This window comes from Panthera onca, chromosome C1 (genome assembly GCF_046562875.1).
Source record: "Panthera onca isolate mPanOnc1 chromosome C1, mPanOnc1 haplotype 2, whole genome shotgun sequence".
Taxonomy (NCBI): domain Eukaryota; kingdom Metazoa; phylum Chordata; class Mammalia; order Carnivora; family Felidae; genus Panthera; species Panthera onca.
In genome coordinates, this window is record NC_138346.1 from 175,965,882 (window position 1) to 175,985,346 (window position 19,465).

General features: G+C 48.0%; 1 protein-coding gene across 3 annotated transcripts in view; it reads left to right on the top strand.

Annotated features, from left to right (window-relative positions):
* Positions 1 to 16,204, top strand: part of PLPP3 (phospholipid phosphatase 3) — an 86,210-nt gene extending 70,006 nt beyond the window's left edge. For 2 of the 3 annotated variants that reach the window (XM_060622081.3, XM_060622082.3), the window contains exons 5-6: positions 1,060 to 1,236; positions 14,281 to 16,204. In XM_060622081.3, coding sequence (XP_060478064.1) covers positions 1,060 to 1,236; positions 14,281 to 14,406 — 303 coding nt within the window. In that variant the 3' untranslated portion in view covers positions 14,407 to 16,204. The remainder of the gene's footprint in view (positions 1 to 1,059; positions 1,237 to 14,280) is intronic. The other variant, XM_060622083.3, reaches the window with a different exon arrangement.
* The last annotated feature ends 3,261 nt before the right edge of the window (positions 16,205 to 19,465 follow it).

Here is a 19,465-nt window from a genome sequence, read left to right on the forward strand (position 1 = left end):
TCTTCTACTCCACCCAGCCCAGTATCTGTCAACCTCTGTGTGAAAGCTCCCTGGCATTGTCTGGTTGGTTTATGTGTTTCCTTTATATTCAAGCTCAAAAATCCATAGTTAGACTTAGACACTTGGCCTTTGGTAGGGTTGCTTTGTTTTGAAGCAGAAGCATCCCCTTGTGACTATCTCGATAACCTGTCCTATCGATCCAGCGTTTTATTTCCAACACGATCCTAAGAGGCGAGTCATGTAGGGACTGTACAGCCATATCTCCAGGAATACACACAAATGCGTGAAATGAGTTGTCACGGGTTGCAGAAAAGAAAGCTTTCCTACCCTGGTTAGTATTCTTTAGTGAGTTTCAATCAGACTTCAAATCTTCAAAAGAAAATGATGAAAAGAAAGTAGTGAACTTAGGAAGTGTCCAGTGTGTGCCAGGCTGTGGATTCTTTTTTGTTTTTTTCTTTTTAAGTTTATTTATTTATTTATTTTGAGAGAGATCTTTCTCTCATGTGTGCACATAAGTGGGGCAGGGACGGAAAGAGGAGGGGAGAGAGAAAATCCCAAGCGGTCTCTGCACTGCCAGCATCGAGCCCGACGCAGGGCTGGAACCCACAAACCGTGAGATCATGACCTGAACTGAAGTCAGACACTTAACCAATTGAGCCAGCCAGGCGCCCCCAGGCTGTGTATTCTAAGGCATTCCTTGCTGTCTCCATTTTAATTCTTGCTTTCTTGCTTCTTTCTTTCTTTTTCTTTCTTTCTTTCTTTCTCTTTCTTTCTTTCTTTCTTTCTCTCTTTCTTTCTTTATTTCTTTCTCTCTCTTTCTTTTCTTTTCTTTTCTTTTCTTTTCTTTTCTTTTCTTTTCTTTTCTTTTCTTTTCTTTCTTCCATATGGGAGCTGAGGCTCAAGGCTTAAATAACTGGCTTGAGGTCATATCCAAGCTGAATGCTTTTTGCAAAACATGCCATCTGAGGTCCAGATGGGTCCATTTAATGGAAGTGTAGTGTGTGTCCTCGTGGTGTTCTAATGCACTGAGCTTCTGTTCATTTTCTCTCCTCTGTCCAGCTCTACCTTCAGGCCCGCTTCACTTGGCGAGGGGCCCGCCTGCTCCGGCCCCTCCTGCAGTTCACCCTGATCATGATGGCCTTTTACACAGGACTGTCGCGTGTGTCCGACCACAAGCACCATCCCAGCGATGTGCTTGCAGGATTTGCTCAAGGAGCCCTGGTGGCCTGCTGCATAGTGAGTAGCATCGTATTCTTACTACACACGCAGAGCCCCACACCGCCTGCTTGTTAAATGTTTCCAGCTCAGTGACCAAAGCTAGGGAGCTCTCAATCGTTTTTTCTGCTTGGTGTATAAAGAGTCACCCCGCCCCAGGACCCCTTCAGTAAAAGGAAAGTCATTTCTGTTTCCTTCCAGCCTGTGAGTTTTCATTCAGCAGAGTCTGTGAGTCCTCAGGTTTGGGCTCATAGAACGTTGCAGCCGGAGATCTTTGATATTGGGCACCTTGCTCACTTTATTGATGAGAACATTTAGGGTTTGAAAGGGGAAGAAACTTGCCCCAGGTCACATGTCAGGTGACCAACAGAGTCTGGGTCCCTGACTCAGTGCTCACGTGCTGCTTTGGTGGACACTTAAAATTGAGTTGAATTCAGAATCTTGGGAAACTTCTACCCTTCCCAGTGTGACCTTTAGGGTGACTTGGTCAGACCCTAAACGTGGTGTCGGCTAGACAAGAGGGGGCTTGGTCAAGGCTGAGCCTTACCTTGGCTAGCTAAAGGGCCTTGTACATCAAGAGAAGGCCTTGTACCTTGAGAATGGCCTCGGGATGGGCCAGGTTCTCATTTGCCCCAGGCGACTGGGTTACCCTTTTCCCATATTTCATCCCTGACTCTGTGAATGTGCATAAGGCATCCCAGCTCTCTGAGCTTCTGTCCCCTCAAGAATCTCTGCTTTTCTTGCCTGCTAAAAGTTTTGAGGGGTTTATTCAGCACACATGGTGGAGCTCCTGCTCTGATACCGTGCCTTCCTGGGCCCCACTCTGGGGAGCTCACACCAGGCCAGCGAGAATCTCAGAGCACAGTCATGGCTGGATGTTTAGGCACCACACATGTGGGTTGTGTTGTTCGTATTATCCTTGCCCACTCGCAGTAAGACTCATGAACAATAGAGATCTGGACGAGCCCTTGGCCTTTCTTCATTTCTAAACCTGGCTGCTGCCCCGAGTCTCCCTTTGATCACCTCTCCCACTCACTCCTGTGATGGCGTTTGTCACCCTGTGCTGCCATTGCAGATGTGTGTATCCCTTTAGACTGTAAATTTCCCCGGGGACAGGGACCATAGATGACACACTGTTGTTCTCCCCATCTCCCCAGTGCCTCTCAGGGAGTCTGGCTCAGAGTAGATAAATCTTTAATCCACAGAAAGCTTGAGTCAATGGGTGGCTCTCCTCTTCCTTGAGAACACTACAAGAGACATTGTGTTGGAGGCAGAGGGATGAATAAGGCACGGGCCTTGCTTCCAAGGAAATCCCAGTCTACTCGCTCCCACCGCCTGGCCAGCACAGGGGTTAGAACACAGCACGGGGCTGTCATGGAGATACAGACAGGGTGCTTCGGCTGCAGGCGAGGGCCGGGTGCAGGGGGAAGGAAGTGGGCAGGGAGTAGTGGCGATCGAGTGGGCACCACGTAGAAAGTCGTGTCTGAGCTGCTTGTCAGTTTTGGCAGGAGAATCCTGGCCTAAGGACTTGCCTCTTTTGACGGCTTTGTTCATCACTTTCTTTCTTCCTTTTTTTTTTTTTTTTTTTTCAGTCAAGGTCAGAAGGGAGAGAAATTGGGGGAGCAAACCGTTAAATGAGAGCATCGGTCACCAGCCAGCTCAGTCTCTGATGCTTTAATGTGAAGTGACAGCAGGGGACGGGTGTTTGCTCGAGAGGGTAACCCTTTGCCGACTGTGGCCTTCTGAGCCGTGCTCTTGGCAGGCGCCCGGCCCACCGGCCTGCTGCTGTGTTTTCTTCTGCGTGCTGCTGTCCTAGTTAGGGTCTCCTGCACCCCCAGTTTAAAAAGGTGCAGAGATGCTTTGTAGCCTGCCTCTTTCATATCCTATAGCACTCTCCATGCACAATGAGACAGTATCTGGGAGGACCGGGGTTTATTTTCAACAAGGGAAATGAGAGGTCTGACTTTTGTCCTGTTTGACTCTGGCTGACTGTAGCTGAGGAGAGGAAGTTGGTACGAGCATTTACTAAGCCCCTACTCTGTGCTGGCACCATTCCAGATCCTTTACCCATGGTCGATGGCTGCTCTCAGGTGCTCCCTGACTTGAAAGCTTTGCCCTCTGCACTTGGCAAGGAAGGATGGTCAATGGGGCTGAAGGCCAACCAGAGTTAACCCGAGGCGGAACAGCACAGACCACACAGATTTATTTTCTGGCAGTTCTCGAGTTTGGAATTACAAAATAGGTCTCACTGGGCTAAGATCAAGGTGTTGGCGGGCTGTGTTCCTTCTGGAAGCTGCCTGCGTTCTTTAGCCCATGGCCCCTTCCTCCCTCTCCAGGTCTTTCTTTCCTTCTCTCTGGCCTCTGCTTCTGTCACTACATCTTCCCCTGTGATTCTGACTCTCTTGCCTCCCTCTTAGAAGGGCTCGGGAGATTCCATGGAGTCCGCCCGGTGATCCAGGGAAATCTCCCCATCTCCGGGTCTTCAACTTCATCCCATCTGCAAAGTCCATTTGGCCATGGAGGGTAACATATTAGCAGGTTGTAGGGATTAGGACACAGGCATCTTTGGGGCACCGTTGTTTAGTCTACCACATGTTTCCCGCCATCTTCCTCGAAGACAGAATTGTCTAACTTTCTCCTCCTGTTCCTGTGGCCCTTTTCATGGTTTTCCTGCTGTGGCCTTCAGCCTGGCTTTGTTGAAGTTGCCTGCTCAAATGTCTGCCTCCCGGACCAGGCTGCCAGTGCCTTAGCAGATTCCTGTGGCTTCACCTTCCAGCTCTTTGTCATCCTCAGGCCTTATACAGTGGCTGGCACAAGGGGTGCTTGATTAGCCTTGGTTAAAGAGGGCATGTGACGAGTGAACTTGTAACCTCAGGCGAGACACTTCCCCTCTGAGCCTAGTTTTCTCATCCTGTGAATGGACCTTGGAGGCGTGATAGCTCCGGGACATTCTCCCACAGAGATTGAGAGGCACGGCCGACTTTGTAGTGAGTAAACTACCTGCCTTCACAGATGGAACCATCTTCCTGCAGTGCCCACGAAGATGGCCTCTTTGGGGGGACTGGGACTTGTTTTTAAGTCCCAGTGGGTGCCTTGCATCACCCTAGAACGTTGGCTGAGTCACTGCAGAGCCTTGGGCAACAGGCCGTGACAGCTTAGCACTTTTACTCAGGTCTTCTGAGAGTAAGTCCTGCACAGCAAGCACATGTGTCTAGACAGAAACCACGTGTCAAGCAAGAGCAGATCCGATTTCCTACCCCACTGCTCGCTAGTTGAACCTTTCCAGAGAGGGAAGCTGATGGCACTCACCACAAACAGAAAATCTATGTGGCATCACGGACTGAACACGAAGACACGGGCACACAGGGTCAGATAGGCCTGCGCACTGATGTATGTCTTTACACGTGTGGCTGGAGGTAGAGAGACCCAGAGGCGCATGGACAGACCCAGCAGTACCCAGACACGTAGACATCCATCCTTTTTCTGATCAGAACCACAGAAACACACAGTCAGGCAAGCCAATGCAAACACAGCCACATACTGACCTTCGCAGTGCCCCTCCTGCCTACACACACACACACAGTCAGCCCTACCAAGATATGAGCCCTACAGCTGGACTCACCCCCTAGAGTAACCCAGGGACTCCGACGAAGCGACAAACATCAGTTCATTTCCTGTCTGGTGACAACTTGCCTATCTGGTCACCTCTTCCCTGACCCTCTAGCAGATGGCAAACGATGGGGCCCTGGGAGGGGTCAGGGCAGGGCCAGGCCGCCATTGCTGTGGGTGCAGCAGAGGAAGCAGCTGTTTTTGAATGTCATAAACACACAGCAGAGTCTTTCCTGGTTTTCCTCTTCCCCGGGGGTGTAGCTCAGCTAGCAGTCGCTCTTTTGTGTGCTGCTGTCTTCCTCCAGGATGTAGGGAAGGGAGAGGGCGTTCTTTGTCTCTGCCCCAGTGCGGTGACCTTGGGAGAAGAGACCAGCAAGAACACAAGTGTTAAGAACTTGGTGATGACACCCCCTTGAGAGGAAATGGATGCAGAGAGGGTGTGGCACACCCAAGGACACACAGTGGCAGAGTTGGGACCAGATCCTGGCTCACAGTTCTCTCTCACAGGACTAAAACCATGAACTCCAAACATGCTTGGTCTATGCCATGAATTTGTGAGATCTCTTCCTTCTCTAATGGAAGATTCCCATCTATTCCCATTGGATTGATCGCACTGTTGTCTGGGCACAGGAATATGGATGAAATGACCTTGCAAGTCTTTTCTGGCCATTCAGAAGTCTAGCTCTTTGCCCAGTAGGCCCTGGGGCTGACCTTGCCTCCTCAGGGCCCCCACTCTGAGGAGGGTAGGGGTGTCAGGACCGTGATGTGGGAAAGAGAAGGGAGCAAGGTCTGGAGACAAACTGTGGCCCCAACAGATGATGACTGGATCCTCCACCATCTTCAGTGCCCTTCGAAAATCTCGTTTCTCATTCCACTGCTGAGATGAATGAGTGATGAGTCAGAGACTCCAAAGGGAATCCCACTAGCCACCTGCTAATTAGGCATATGGGCATGTCACTTCTTCTCAGCCACCTTTCCCCATAGTGGGGTGTGGGGATGATAATAACATCCCACTCTCTTTGGATTGTGGAATCAATGAATAAAAGATGCTTGTGCTTGCCACATGCAACTCATCAATTGAATGTGTATCGTGGAGGAAGTACTATACTTTGTTTTAAAGATTTGGAGCTAAAAAGAGTTGGCCCTTGAAGAGTTTTAATGCAGGAGCTTCCCCAGACTTGACCACGATCCGTAATAATAAATTCATTTTCCAGGGTGCCTGCGTGGCTTGCTTGGTTAGGCTTCTGACCCTGGGTTTCGGCTCAGGTCATGATCTCATGGTTCTTGAGATAGAGCCCTCATTGGACTCTGTGCAAGAAGCACTGAGTCTGCTTGGAATATTCTTTCTCATTCTCTCTCTCTCTCAATAAATAAATAAACTGTAAAAGAAGTATGTTTTCCATTATAACCCAATAGAAGCACTCACACATAAATGGAAAATTTCCCAAAATAAGACTTACCCTTACTGTGTGTGATACAGTCTAATATTTTTCATTCAACCTTTAAAAATGCTGGTAGTGTATCCAAAAAAAAAAACAAATGCTGGTAGTGACCACCCCGTAAATGGATTTTGTAACTTTCTCAGGACTTGTGACATGAGGTTTGAAAAACACTGATGTAGTGGGGACAACGGGGGGCACAAGAGAGGGGATAGTTCATTCTGAGGGTGTTGGAAGGCTAGAAAGAATTCCTAGAGGAGATGGAACCTTGATGAGTGGACATTTTTTTATGAGCTATGAAAGAGAAGGAAAGGCATTTTATGAAGAAGGAATGTTGCAGAGACAAGGGGATGGGTGAGAACAATGGGAACACAGTGTGTCTTCTGATCCTAGAAGGCTTCAAAATGTAGGACTTCTGGAAGCAGGGCCCCTGCTTTTCCCAGCCTCTGTCATCCTTGAGCATCATGTTCCAGAAGCCCAGATCTTGCTACATGTAGCTCCCCACTAGCTGAGCTGTCGGTGCTGTGCCCCCCCACCCCCCACCTTCCCAGAAACCCTCCTTTGCCATAGCCTAGAAGCGCCTTCCTGGAAGGGTCCTAGGCAGGCACAGATCCCTGTTCTCCTCCAGAATTGCCCCCAACTCTCCTCCGCTGTTCCAAACACACCTTGTTTTTGTGGGACTAACTTCATCCATGACCCTCAGTAGCAGTGATGGTCATGAATGATGATAACTGAGGTAGGATTTGAGTAGCCCTACATCAGTAGGAGGTGTTTTCACGAGAATTCTCCCACCGAAGCCTGACAGCTATGGGAAGGTGAATTTTTACATAATGCTTGCACACACATACAGAGACCATCTATCATCTGAAGTTATAAACCTCTTCATTTGGTATAAATTCAAGTCCCAACAAGAGTGTGACTTAGTCTGAGGTCACACACAGCAGGAGCAATTTTGGTACCAGATCCTGCTGCCTGATGCAAGTCTTTTCTGTGACCGTTTCCACCCCATCAAGTTCCTCTCAGATATACCAGGAAACCATTCAGATGAGATGCTGGCAAGTCCCCAGTGCCAAAAGCCACTGGAAGTCCTTTTCTGAGGTCAAAAAGTGATGATTGCAACTGGGTAGCTCTCATTTAGTCAAAAGACAGGGCTGCCAAAGGTGGCTTTTCTTTAGACAGCCCTTATTATACTTGGGGCACGAGGGTGAGCCAGGTCCCAAGGCTTTCTCCTGCAAAGAAAATGATTCCTTAATCCAGGAGATTGTTTATTATGGTAGAGCAGGATGCCAAAAGGAAATCCTGAGGCCAAGGCATGGGGATGTCTACAAAAAGGAACAGCACAGGGGTGCCTGGCTGGCTCAGTGGGTGGAGTGTGAGACTCTTGATCTCGGGGTTGTAGGTTCGAGCCCTGTGCTGGGCGTGGAGATTACTTGAAAAGAAAATGTTAAAAAGAAAAAGACCAGCTCATGGACTGTATCCTCCCGTGGGGGTGGAGTAGAATTTGTTGAGGGCCACAGCTGGGCTCTGAGTCCTTCATGCATTTGAGTAGCTCACAGTCTAAAGTGGAAACGTGGCATAGCATTACTCCTTAAAGCCTGTGCCCAGTGCTAAGACGGAAGGTCATTACAAGTTGAGTGTGGGTAGGGGTGCCTGGGTGGCTGAGTTGGTTGAGTGTCCAACTCTTGGTTTGGGCTCAGGTCGTGATCTCAACGTTCATGAGATCGAGCCCCGCGTCAGGCTCTCCACTGACAGCATGAAGCCTCCTTGGGAGTCCCCCTCTCAGCCCCTTCCTCTGCTCACACTGTCTCTCTCAAGATAAATAGATAAATAAACTTAAAAAACGTTGAGTGTGGATAGCAAAGAGAAAATACAGGCAGCTCCGGGCAGGTATCCCGAAACCCAGTGTACAGATACAGGAGCTGCTTTCAAAGCAATTACAAGATGTGTAAGACCTTCAGCCATTAAAATGGCAGATCTAGCATTTGAGCCCATTCATAGGGTGCCCATTGGCGGTTCTCCTAACTTTAGTCTGCATAACAGACTAAAATAGGGTTTGTTAAAACCCTACACTTCCCGTAGGCCAGGGTGGGCCTAGGAATCTGCTTTTTCAAGAGGCAGCCAGCTGATTCTGAAACAGATGATCTGAGGATTACATTTGGAGAAATACCAGAATAGACAACCCTCCGTGTTCTTCTGGTTGTTAAGTTTCTAACATTCTTCTCCTTTAATATTTAGCTGCTCTGGGCTGGCATCTAAGCTCAACAGGGGCTTATAAAAATCCTTGATGTATGAGGAGGTGATTCCTATTTTCAGGGAGCTAACTTCCACATTCTCAGGAATTGAAACACTCAAGGACTCCAGAAACATTTAAAGAACACGTTTGTTGTCACAACCGAGGGTAGATTAACGAAGTGACCCTCAGAAGTTGCCGACGTGGCCATTCGCAGGCAAGTGGGAGTGGAAACCTTGCTACCGACCGGCCTTCTTGTTTCTGGCCAGCTTGGTCCTTGCTGAGCTCCAGCCAGGCCGTACCCCAGAAGGGCCTCTCTGCTCCGGGGGGCTGGCATCTCTGGGGCCAGTGAGTGCTGACAGCAAGACATCAGAGGCATCTTCCTTCTTGATTGTGCTGACTCATTCCCCAAAATAGCCTCGGAAATTATAGGACTTGGAGATCAGATTCTATCTGTCCTGTGGAAAACTCCTACCTGCGTATGATCTTCCTGTCTGGCTCGACTTTTACCTTTTGGCTTATTTATATTCTTCATCATCCATCTTCCCTGCAACCCCCCCTCCTTTTCCTTTCTTCTAGTTCCTTCTCTTGTTTCTTGTCTTCCCACACAAGGGGCGGGGAAGGAGAAGTGACCGCACAAGGGGCGGGGAAGGAGAAGTGACGTTGTGTAGGTAGGCACTGGATGCATGAGCCAGTGGCCATGGCTCCCATTTATTAACATTTATTTATTTATTTATTTATTTATTTATTTATTTATGGTTTATTAACCACGCTGTCAACACTTGTGCCTTCTGTTACGTCACATCCTTAGAGTGACCCTCCGAGGTGGGTACTGTGTCCCTCATTTGGGTATTTTACCGAAAATGGCAGAGGCTGGATTTGAAGACAAGTCTGTCTTGCCCTTGTGGGCAAAGCTCGTTGCCAGTGCTGCATGTGCTGGACGGGGAGGGGGAGGTGATGACACAGTGGTGCGCTGGGGATGGTGGCTCCCTGTACGCTTCTTACCTCCTCTTTGTAACGAATGGGATTCCTCAGCCTGGACTTGCCTCGTTTGTGTGGAGTCTTGCTCTTGGTCGAAGGACTCCACTCTCCTGAGGGCTTGGGTACGTCAGGGCATCTTGCACACTCGGGTCCCAGAATGGCCTGGCCATTCTAACTCAGAAGAAGGCCACACCTGCTTCCCCAAGGTGCTGTCAGAGGGACCCCAAATGTTAGAAGGCAGATGAAAGCGGAGCTAGAATTTTTTTCCCCTGGCGTGGTTACCCCCGCCGCAAGAGTTTGGGGGGGAGCAAGAGCAAAGATTTCTAGAGTGAGACGCGCAACTAGGAAGGAAAGCATCGCCTTTTTCCTGCACGCGTATCCACCTCCACACGTCCACACCAACCCCCATCAATTCTTATCAACTGCAGTCTGCTCTCCACATTCCAGAAGCTCATCTCTTCTGCGTCTTCACGGCTTGGTTGTAGCGCGGGACCCGTCTTCTGGACTCTGCAGGTCCTGACTTGGTGCCCTTGCCTTCAGGTTCTTCATTCCTTTTCTGACTCCTTCTGCATCTTTAGGTAACAGCCTTCTCAACAGGCTGCTTCTCTGCTACAGCCTTGACCAGTGGCTCCTGAAGCCAAGAGGATGAGGTCCGAGTTCCTTAACGTGTCCTAGGAGCCTTCTCAGGATCTGGCTGTCTCCTCTGCAGCCTTATTGACCGTGTGGCCATAGCCATGCTGAGTTTCCTGCAGCTCCTGAACGTGCTGTTCTCTCTCACTCCCGTGCCTTTGCACGCACTGCTCCTCTGCCTAGAACAACATTCCTGGCGTTCGCCACCTGGCTAACTCCTATTGAGCTAAGCTCAAATATACCTCCTTTGGGGGAAGCCTTCTTTATAAAGCCCCCCACCCTCCCCTTCAGTGTGGGTTCCATGATTCTTCAACCCCCCTGGCTTCCCTCTATCATGATCTTTAAAACACTGTATAGTAACTATCTGTTTGCTTGGATCTCTCCCCCCCATTGCCCTGTGAGCTTGGGAGGGCAAAGGGCTCTTAGGTATATTTATCTTTATAATCTCAGGGCTTGGCACAGAGCAGATGTTCAATACGCGTTACTGGTTGCATTTTTCAAAAAAAGCACTTTATAAAATTCAAAGAATCGGAGAGATGGAATTGAAAGCAAATGCTCAGGGCAGTTTAAACAAGAGCTTTTCTTGGTGCTTAGGGTATAGATTTCTGGCTCGCTGACACTGTGTTTATTATCTAATGTTGCTCTCTTCTCACAGCAGAGATCTGTGGAAGTAGGGCTATGGGCTGGGAGTGGTTCCCTGGACATAAGATAGCTACCTAATTTGTATAGACCCTTCCCCGTCTGGGCCTCTGGGTTTTCTTTTTGGGTGGAGAGCACCTTCTGCAGGAAATGGAACTGCTCGGGGCAAGGTTTTCACTTCTGCTAGTCCTTTTTGTGCTCTGCTGTTCAAGCGTTGGGAAGACTGAGCCCTGTTTGAGTCTTGACAGGATCGAGTTTCATGATCCCAAAAAAGTGTTTGTGTAAGCTCAAGCCACGCTGAAAGCGAAATGCAGCTTTTAAAGGGGGGTTCTGGGGGCGCTTGGGTGGCGCAGTCGGTTAAGCCTCCGACTTCAGCCAGGTCACGATCTCGCGGTCCGTGAGTTCGAGCCCCGCGTCGGGCTCTGGGCTGATGGCTCAGAGCCTGGAGCCTGTTTCTGATTCTGTGTCTCCCTCTCTCTCTGCCCCTCCCCCTTCATGCTCTGTCTCTCTCTGTCCCAAAAATAAATAAAAAACATTGAAAAAAAAAAATTAAAAAAAAAAAAAAAAAAAAAAAAAAGGGGGGGGTTCTGCTGGACCTGACTCAACTTTTCATCTTGCCGCCTGGCCACGTACATGCAGTGTGCGAGCATGTGGTTCCCCAGAAGGTTGGGGGATTTGCATGTGCCGATAAGACCCAAGGCCAGCGTGCTTGCTTCCAGTAGAGAGGAGTTTAGAAATTCAACTGGGTGTTGTATGGAAACCAGTTTGACAATAAATTTCATATTAAAAAAAAAAAAAAGAAATTCAACAAGAATTTTTTTTAGGTTTATTTATTTATTTTGAGAGAGAGAGAGAGAGAGAGAGAAGCAGGATCCCAAGCAGGCTCTGTGCCATTAGCACAGAGCCCAACATGGGGTCTCAAGCTCACGAGCCACGAGATCATGACCTGAGCCGAAGTCGGACGATTAACCGACTGAGCCACCCAGGCGGCCTCTACATTCTTGCCTTTAACGTCCATATTATCCCTGTCTCGCAGCTGGGAAACGGAAACCCTAATATGCGGTAGATAATGAGCTCAGAAAATTAAACTGGGAAATAAGCCAGTAGATTAAGGTGGTGTCAGATTCTCGGAGGGAAGATGTTTATTGGGGGCTGGGGGTTCATCCCCTTGCTATGTTTGCCTTCAGCAGGTGGGCTGAAGCTGGGAGAAAGATCTCTAAGAGATGGGAGCAGTGAGAGCCCTCATTTGGTGCCACCGGCAGCTGGGCAGGAAGAAGTGCAGTTGAGAGTCCGCCTCGGAGGGCTAGATTGAAGCCTTCTTCCAAAACCAAGTAAAGGAGGAAGCCGAGGGTAGTTTCCAGGTGGAGATGGGGATATTGGCTCTGCACCTGTCAGAGAAGAGTTGAAAAGTGTAATTATTTCCACATTTAACTTCAGTCACGGTCGTTAGTGCTTCCTTATACGGGAAGCACTTGCAAGCTCCTTCTGTGACCACATGTAAAGGATTCCCAGCCAGGGGGCCTCGAACCTCCTGGCAGGGTTGGGTACACATCTTTCCTTTCCTGGTTCTCGGGTTTGGCCCGGACTAGGAGCCAGGAGTTCTCACTGTTCACACCTCCTTGGAAAAGAAAGGGACAGAAGGTTTAATTTTTTTTTCTTTGCAAAATGGTACATTCTATAGCGCCGGGGCTGTAAATGTTATTAAAATGTTAACATTTCTTGGCAACATTTCACTTTCTGATAGTAGCACAGAAACATCCCAGCCATCTTTTCTTATTACTTTTTTACAAACAAATAATAATTAAACCTTTGAGTAGGCGATGTATAGAATGGGTACAAAATTCAAAAGATGTCAGGGTTGGGGCGCCTGAGTGGCTCAGTCGGTTAAGCGTCCGACTTCAGCTCAGGTCATGATCTCACGGTTCGTTGAGTTCGAGCCCCGAGTCGGGCTCTGTGCTGACAGCTCAGAGCCTGGAGCCCGCTTCAGATTCTGTGTCTCCCTCTGTCTGCCCCTCCGCTGCTTGCACTCTGTCTCTCACATTGTCTCAAAAGTAAATAAACATTAAAAAAAAAAAAAATTCTTTTTTTTTTTTTTTTTTTTTTTTTTTTAAAGTTGTCAGGGTTTTGTAGCGGCTGATAAGTCTCTATTTCCTGTTCCTCTTCTGGTCCCTTGATCTCCTGAGTAACCAGCACCACCAGTCTCTGGCTGTGCTTTCTGTGGCACTTGGTTGATGCTCTGACTATAGAAAGGACATCATGGAAGTTGGTTCGATAGGTGATCCAAGGGGTGATCAATGGACCCTTGATGCATGATCCACGGATCAGGGTATCGAGCCCCACATCTGGCTCCGCACTGAGCATGCTTGCTTGGGATTCTCTCTCTCTCCCTCTGCCCCTCTCCCCAGCTCATACTCTCTCTCTCAAAAAAATTTGAAAAGTAACTTTTTAGCTTCTACTGTGTCCAGAACGAAGTCACAGTGCCATCATTGTTAGTGAGCGCATGACCTGTGGCAGGACAAGGACTTTCCAATCCAGAAAGTTGGCTAGGCATAGGGAATTTGGAGGTGCTCTAGTCTCCATTTCAAAAATCTGCCCTGTGTTTCCTATTAAATGACATGACTGATAGCCGCCTCTTATGGTTACGCAATACAAACTCCTATTGCTGAATAGCTCAAGTGGATGTCTGTGTATTTATTTTGCCATGTAATACAAAGCATAAATTTTTCTTACTCCACTAACTCATCAGGCTCTTGAATCTGTCCTCGTAAGCTAATTGGGACAGGAGCTATGCCTCAGCCATCCCTGTACCTTTGCAAGTTGGGTGTCTGTAAATGTTCCTCAGTGATTGTTAAGACCCGGTGGGGTCTTGTGCTCACAAATGGGAAGGACTTTGGGAAGGAGCGATAGGAGATTGCATTGACCTCTCCTCCGGGTTAGCTGCTGACTCCCTCAGCCACAAAACCCTGGCTTCTGCACCCCCATCAAATTGTTGAGATCCGGACTTTCAGGAAAATGTGGTCACAACGGCTTCCTTCTCCACTCCTGCTGATAGGAATTCATGTTGGCTGATCTCTTGTGGTTACACCCTAGATTTCTTTGTGAGGAAAGGGAAAGTATCGTAGATTAATGAGCATGACTAATTATGACTTGCTTCCTTATGTAGGAATGTATTTTTCACTGCTGTTCATTTTCCTTGAGAAATAGGGAAGTAGCATTTTTGGTAGGAAGCACTGGACTGAGAGTCCAGAGAACAGAATTCTACTCCCCCCATGGCTGTGCATCCTGGGACATGTCACTGTCCTTCTCTGGGCTTCAGTTTCCCTACGTGTATAACACAAGTTGACATATATATATATATATATATATATATATATATATATATATATATATAATCTCCGTAGGATCCTTCCCTAGTCAAAGATCTATGGTTTGGGGGTCCCTTTTTCCCAAAGTCTGTGCTTCTATGACCTTCCCTTTGCCTGTCCCCAGGCCCCAGGTGTCAGTTATTAATTTCGATGTCTGATTTTGTGCTTCTAGGTTTTCTTTGTGTCCGACCTCTTCAAGACTAAGACGACACTCTCCCTGCCTCCCCCTGCTCTCCGGAAGGAAATCCTTTCGCCTGTGGACATTATTGACAGGAACAATCACCACAACATGGTGTAGGTGCTGCCCACCTCCTGAGCTGTTTTATAAAATGACTGCTGACAGCAAGCTCTTGCTGCTCTCCAATCTCATCAGACAGTAGAATGTAGGGAAAAACTTTTTGCCCAACTGATTTTAAAAAGGAAAAAAAAAAGTCTTATTTTGTGGCCTTCCAAAATAGGTAGCATTCACCTATGTGGAAACAACAGCAAACTAACACCAAGTGCCGAAATCCTGGATGTGCAATTGGTCTAAGTGTTCATGTTCTAGTGAACACGGGCTTGTTCTGGAACAGACACTAAAATGATTTGAGTAGGGTCTGCCAGTCACGCTTGTGACCCGAGGAACCCCAGGCCTGTGAGAAAAGATCAAATTCACATTGTAGCACACAATGCTAGAAGTAGCACTGAATCAAGAAAACAGCCATTGGGCGGGCTCCTGTCTCGTGTCTCTCTGTCCACACCACTCTGATCTGTGCTGTGACTTTGGTTCAGGAAGGTTGGTTTTGTTTTGTTCAATATAAGGGCAGAGCAGGTGTGCTAAGTCAGGCCACGCAATCCCGAATCTGGATTCCCAGTCCTGAGGCCTTTCTCCCTCCCTCTCCTGGCCCCCAGGCCAGCAGCCACAGCCCCTCACTTTAGCGATTAGGAGACTCTTTGTGGATGAGTGAGTTTCACAAATAGCACAATTTCAAAAGCGATAGAGGGTGCTGGCCCTCCTTTGTCTTCTCTGGCCGCATCATTGTGTGATGCGGGATGTCAGCAGCGGGATGCCCCTGTTGTGTTCACCAGTCACTCGGCACCTTCACACTCTTGGTAACAGTTAGCTTCGGTCACTGCTTTCTCCCCGGAAGTCCTTGCTGTGTGCCCCCCGGGGTCTCCCGGGAGGGTCCCGACCCCAGGTGCTCCGCCGTCGGCTGACGGGAAGCAGCCTTACGTACAAGAGACGTGGGAGCGAATGGGCAAGAATGAAAAACTCACCAACCTTTTGGCTACTCAGAGTCAGAATGAGCCAGAGCAGCAGATGGTCTCGTGCCTGAGAGGCGGCCCTTCCAGATCTCGGAGCGGACGAGCGTCTCTGCGGGGGCTGCTCTTGCGAAGCTGTGTAAAGCACTATCGTCTTGGGGTTGATCTCTAGGGCAGTTCTTGGTAGGTTCTGCTGGGCAGAACACATGGGTTAAATCTCCGTAGAGTTTTTCCTCATCCTCTCTCCGTAAGTGTCCTTCCAAGCAAGGTCCCACGCGGGGCAGTAGACAGGGATCCTTTCTACTGAACCTTCGAGGAAAGGAGGAAGGAAGAAATGCTTTCAGATCGCGGGTGCAAACCTTTCAAAGGGCTAAATGTAACCACATGGATCAAGCACATGTACATCCTTACTCCAGAAGCCGTCCTTTTCATTTCCACTTCTAGCAAGCTATGATTTTTATATATAAATATGATATAAATAATGTATAAAACATTAAAAGTTAACTATGTAAGATATTATTTCTGAAACAATTTTAGCTACATCCACTATGATTTATAAACTGTCTCGACCTGTGTTATTTACATTAGCTGCTTAAAAAAGCATGGAGTTAATTTTTTTTTTTTTAATATCAACTAAAATATCGTAGTTCTGTGGTAGACATTGTTTTACAACGAAAGAAATAACTAGAGAAAACTGTATAAAAACATTAAAGTGTCAGTATTTTTGTAAGGTTCCATTTTGTAAAGAGAATAATATTCAAAGACTTTTGTAGAATACAAAGTGAAAACTTGTATCTGCGAAACTACACTTGTATTAAATGTGCTTTTTAAATAAAAGCTCATAACCCAACTAAGGAAGGGGCTGGAATCCTGAAATGTGTGAGGGGTGTTTGTCTCGGGTGTGTGGCAGGAGGGAGGGGGCTCGCAGGCCATCTGAGCTCTTTCAGTGGGCTGGCTTCACCTCGGGGCACCACTTCCTGATCCTTCCAGGGGGAAATACGGTGGCGGCCGTAGCTGCCTCAGCTGCTCTTTCATCTCTGAAAGCCTGTTTGCCCAGCCAGACTCTGGCTCTGCTCTGTCTCAGGCTCTAAAGAGCTTCTGTATTCTAAAGGGGTTTGTCAAGGAGGGAGGAGCTAGTGGGTCCCCCAAAGGCAGATAAGAAGCAGGGCTCCTGATAAGGTGTGCTTGGGGAGCTCCCAAGGGAGCTCTTTACGTATCAAAAGAAGGAGGGTGGAGGGCGCTCCCCAGAGAATGGCACTTGGCCCTTGCTTTCTCTCCCGGTGTCTCCCCAGCCTGGAAGAAGAGGGGGAGCTGGACATGTCACACCCGTTGAGCACCTGTGTGCCAGGCACGTCTGCCTGTTTGTCACTGCTGATCCTTCTGGCAGTTCTTACTTTGAGACCTGAGGAATGCCAAGGAGCCTAAAGATGGAACGACCTGTCTGAGATCCTGGAAGAGTAAATTGCCGGCCAAGACTTGTGTCCGTTGCCTATTGCTGCTGTAACAAGTTACCAGGAACACAGTAGCTTAAAACGGCACAGATTTACTATCTGATAGTTTTGGAGGCTCTGGGGAAGAAGCTGTTTCCTGGTCTTTTCCAGCTTCTAGAAGCCATCTGCATCCCTTGGTTTGTGGCCCTCTTTCTCCATCTGCAAAGCCAGCAGTACTGGACCAGGTCCTTTCCATTCTGCGGTCTCTGGGTCTCTACTTCTGCCACGTCTTCCACATTTAGGGCCCTGCTGATTAGATGGACCCACCTCTCTTATCCAGGATGCTCTACCTGTGTTAAGGTCAGCCGATTAGCAACCTTCATTCCATCTGCTACCTTAATTCCCTTTTGCCATGTCACAGAGCATATGCATAGAACCCAGGGATTAGTACACGGACGTCTTGCAGGGTGGTCAGACTGCCCACCACAGTTCACCCTCTAGGCCTCAAAGATTCCCATCCAGCCCATATGCAAAATAGATTCACCAGATCCGAACCTCCCCCAAAGTCTCAACCCATTACAGCATCAACTCAAATCCGAAGTCTTACCTAAATCTTGACTCCAGAGTCTCAAATCTCATCATCTAAACTAAATCATCGAAGTCAGGTAAGGATGGGGTTCTGGGTTTAGTCCATCCTGAGGCATAATTGCTCTCCAACTGTGAATGCATAACACAAGTCAGCTGCTCCCCAAAATTCAGCGATGGGACAGGCGTAGAATAACAGTTACAGGGGCGCCTGGGTGGCTCAGTCGGTTGGGCGACCGACTTCGGCTCAGGTCATGATCTCATGGTCCGTGAGTTCGAGCCCCGCATCGGGCTCTGTGCTGACAGCTCAGAGCCTGGAGCCTGTTTCAGATTCTGTGTCTCCCTCTCTCTCTGACCCTCCCCCATTCATGCTCTGTCCCTCTCTGTCTCAAAAATAAATAAATGTAAAAAAAATAATAATAACAGTTACAGACATTCCTGTTCAAAAGAGAAAATGGGAGGAAAAAAGCCGTGGATTCCAAGCACTTTGAAAATCCAAGGAGGCAAAACTTCATTTGGTTTCAGGGCATAGGGGAATAAAGCCCCCCCCCCCCAAAATCAGTCTGCTCTTCACTTCTAGATAAGCCTGCTCAGGCCCTGACACTAGCTCAGCACTTTCTCAGCATTTTCCTGCAGGCAGAAATGTACCTTTGGGCCCCAGTATGCAGCTAGGGAGACCCTCAAGGTCAGAGTCCAGATTTTCCCTTCCAATCCAGAGGAACAAAGGTCCAGATAGACAAAATAACTTGCTGGGGGGGAGAAGGCAAATTAGAGGAGGGACCAGGAGACCAAACCCCTGTACTGCTAATCCTCTAGCCTTTCCATCACACCTTTCCAGTAGCACTTGACAGACTCAACTGGTCTCAAGAAGAAATAACCCCATTTCCTGGAGACTTAAGGGAAGATGGAGCCATGCCATAGTATGGGGCACCTCTGGGATTCAGATCCAACCCATTTCAATTATTTGTTGACGAGTATTAATTCCCTACAGTGTACTGAGCACCAGTAAACACATAAGGTAGGATAGTGGATAAAAGGGACAGGATCTCAGTTTTAAGGAGTTTATAGGCTAGAGGAGAATGTAAAATATCAAATAATCACACAAATATGTAATCACGAATTAAGCTGTTATGAAGAAAGTAGAGGAAGCCATGAGGTGTAGGCAGAGGGAGATGTCCTATCTGAGGCTGGTTTCCCTAAGAGCTACCTTGGGCCAAAGCCTGTTTGTATCCCTCCCTGACCCCAACAGAACGAATGAAGAGTCTGCCAAATGCAGGTCTAGGACAAGAGACAAATGAGTAGGTAAATAATTATGGCAGTAGGATGGGGGAGGAGGGCCCTGTATAAAGTGTCCTGGGAACTTAAATGGAATGAATCAGAAAGACTGACACCCTCCATGTGGACCCTCTTCTCACCTCATGTAAGCGTCCTTTCTAGAACATCCAATCCCGAAAAAGATGCTAGCTTCTGCAAGAATCCTTCCAATGATGATAATCATGCCTTTAACAGCCCTTTGCAGTTTCAAAGACCCTTGAGTGCACACGGTCCCATTTGGATTCTCCACGTCTCTTTCTAAATGACATGGAAGGAATGGCCCCAGCCGGATATCAGAGAAAATGTTAGTGACAGGGAGGCTTTGGTAGTTTTCTTTTGACACCCAAACAGGTTGTAGATAATAATGAATAAGAAAAAGAGACTAAAGGTCCCTAGTTCGATCCTGGATTTGGGCAAAGAGTAGACTTCTTGGAGCGCCTGGGTTGCTCAGTTGGTTATGCGTCCTACTTCAGCTCAGGTCACGATCTCATCATACGTGAGTTTGAGCCCTGTGTCAGGCTCTGTGCTGACAGCTCACAGCCTGGAACCTGCTTCAGATTCTGTGTCTCCCTCCCTCTCTGCCCCTCCTCAGCTTGCATATTCTCTCTCTCTCTCTCTCTCTCTCAAAAATAAACATTCAAAACAAAACAAAACTGCAACTCATGCATGGCAAATAGGAGGTAAATTGGTACAACCATTTTGGAAAACGTTGGCAGTATCTACTAAAGCCAGTTATACACAGACCCTATCCCCCAGAAATTCTCCTCCTAAATATACACCAAATAT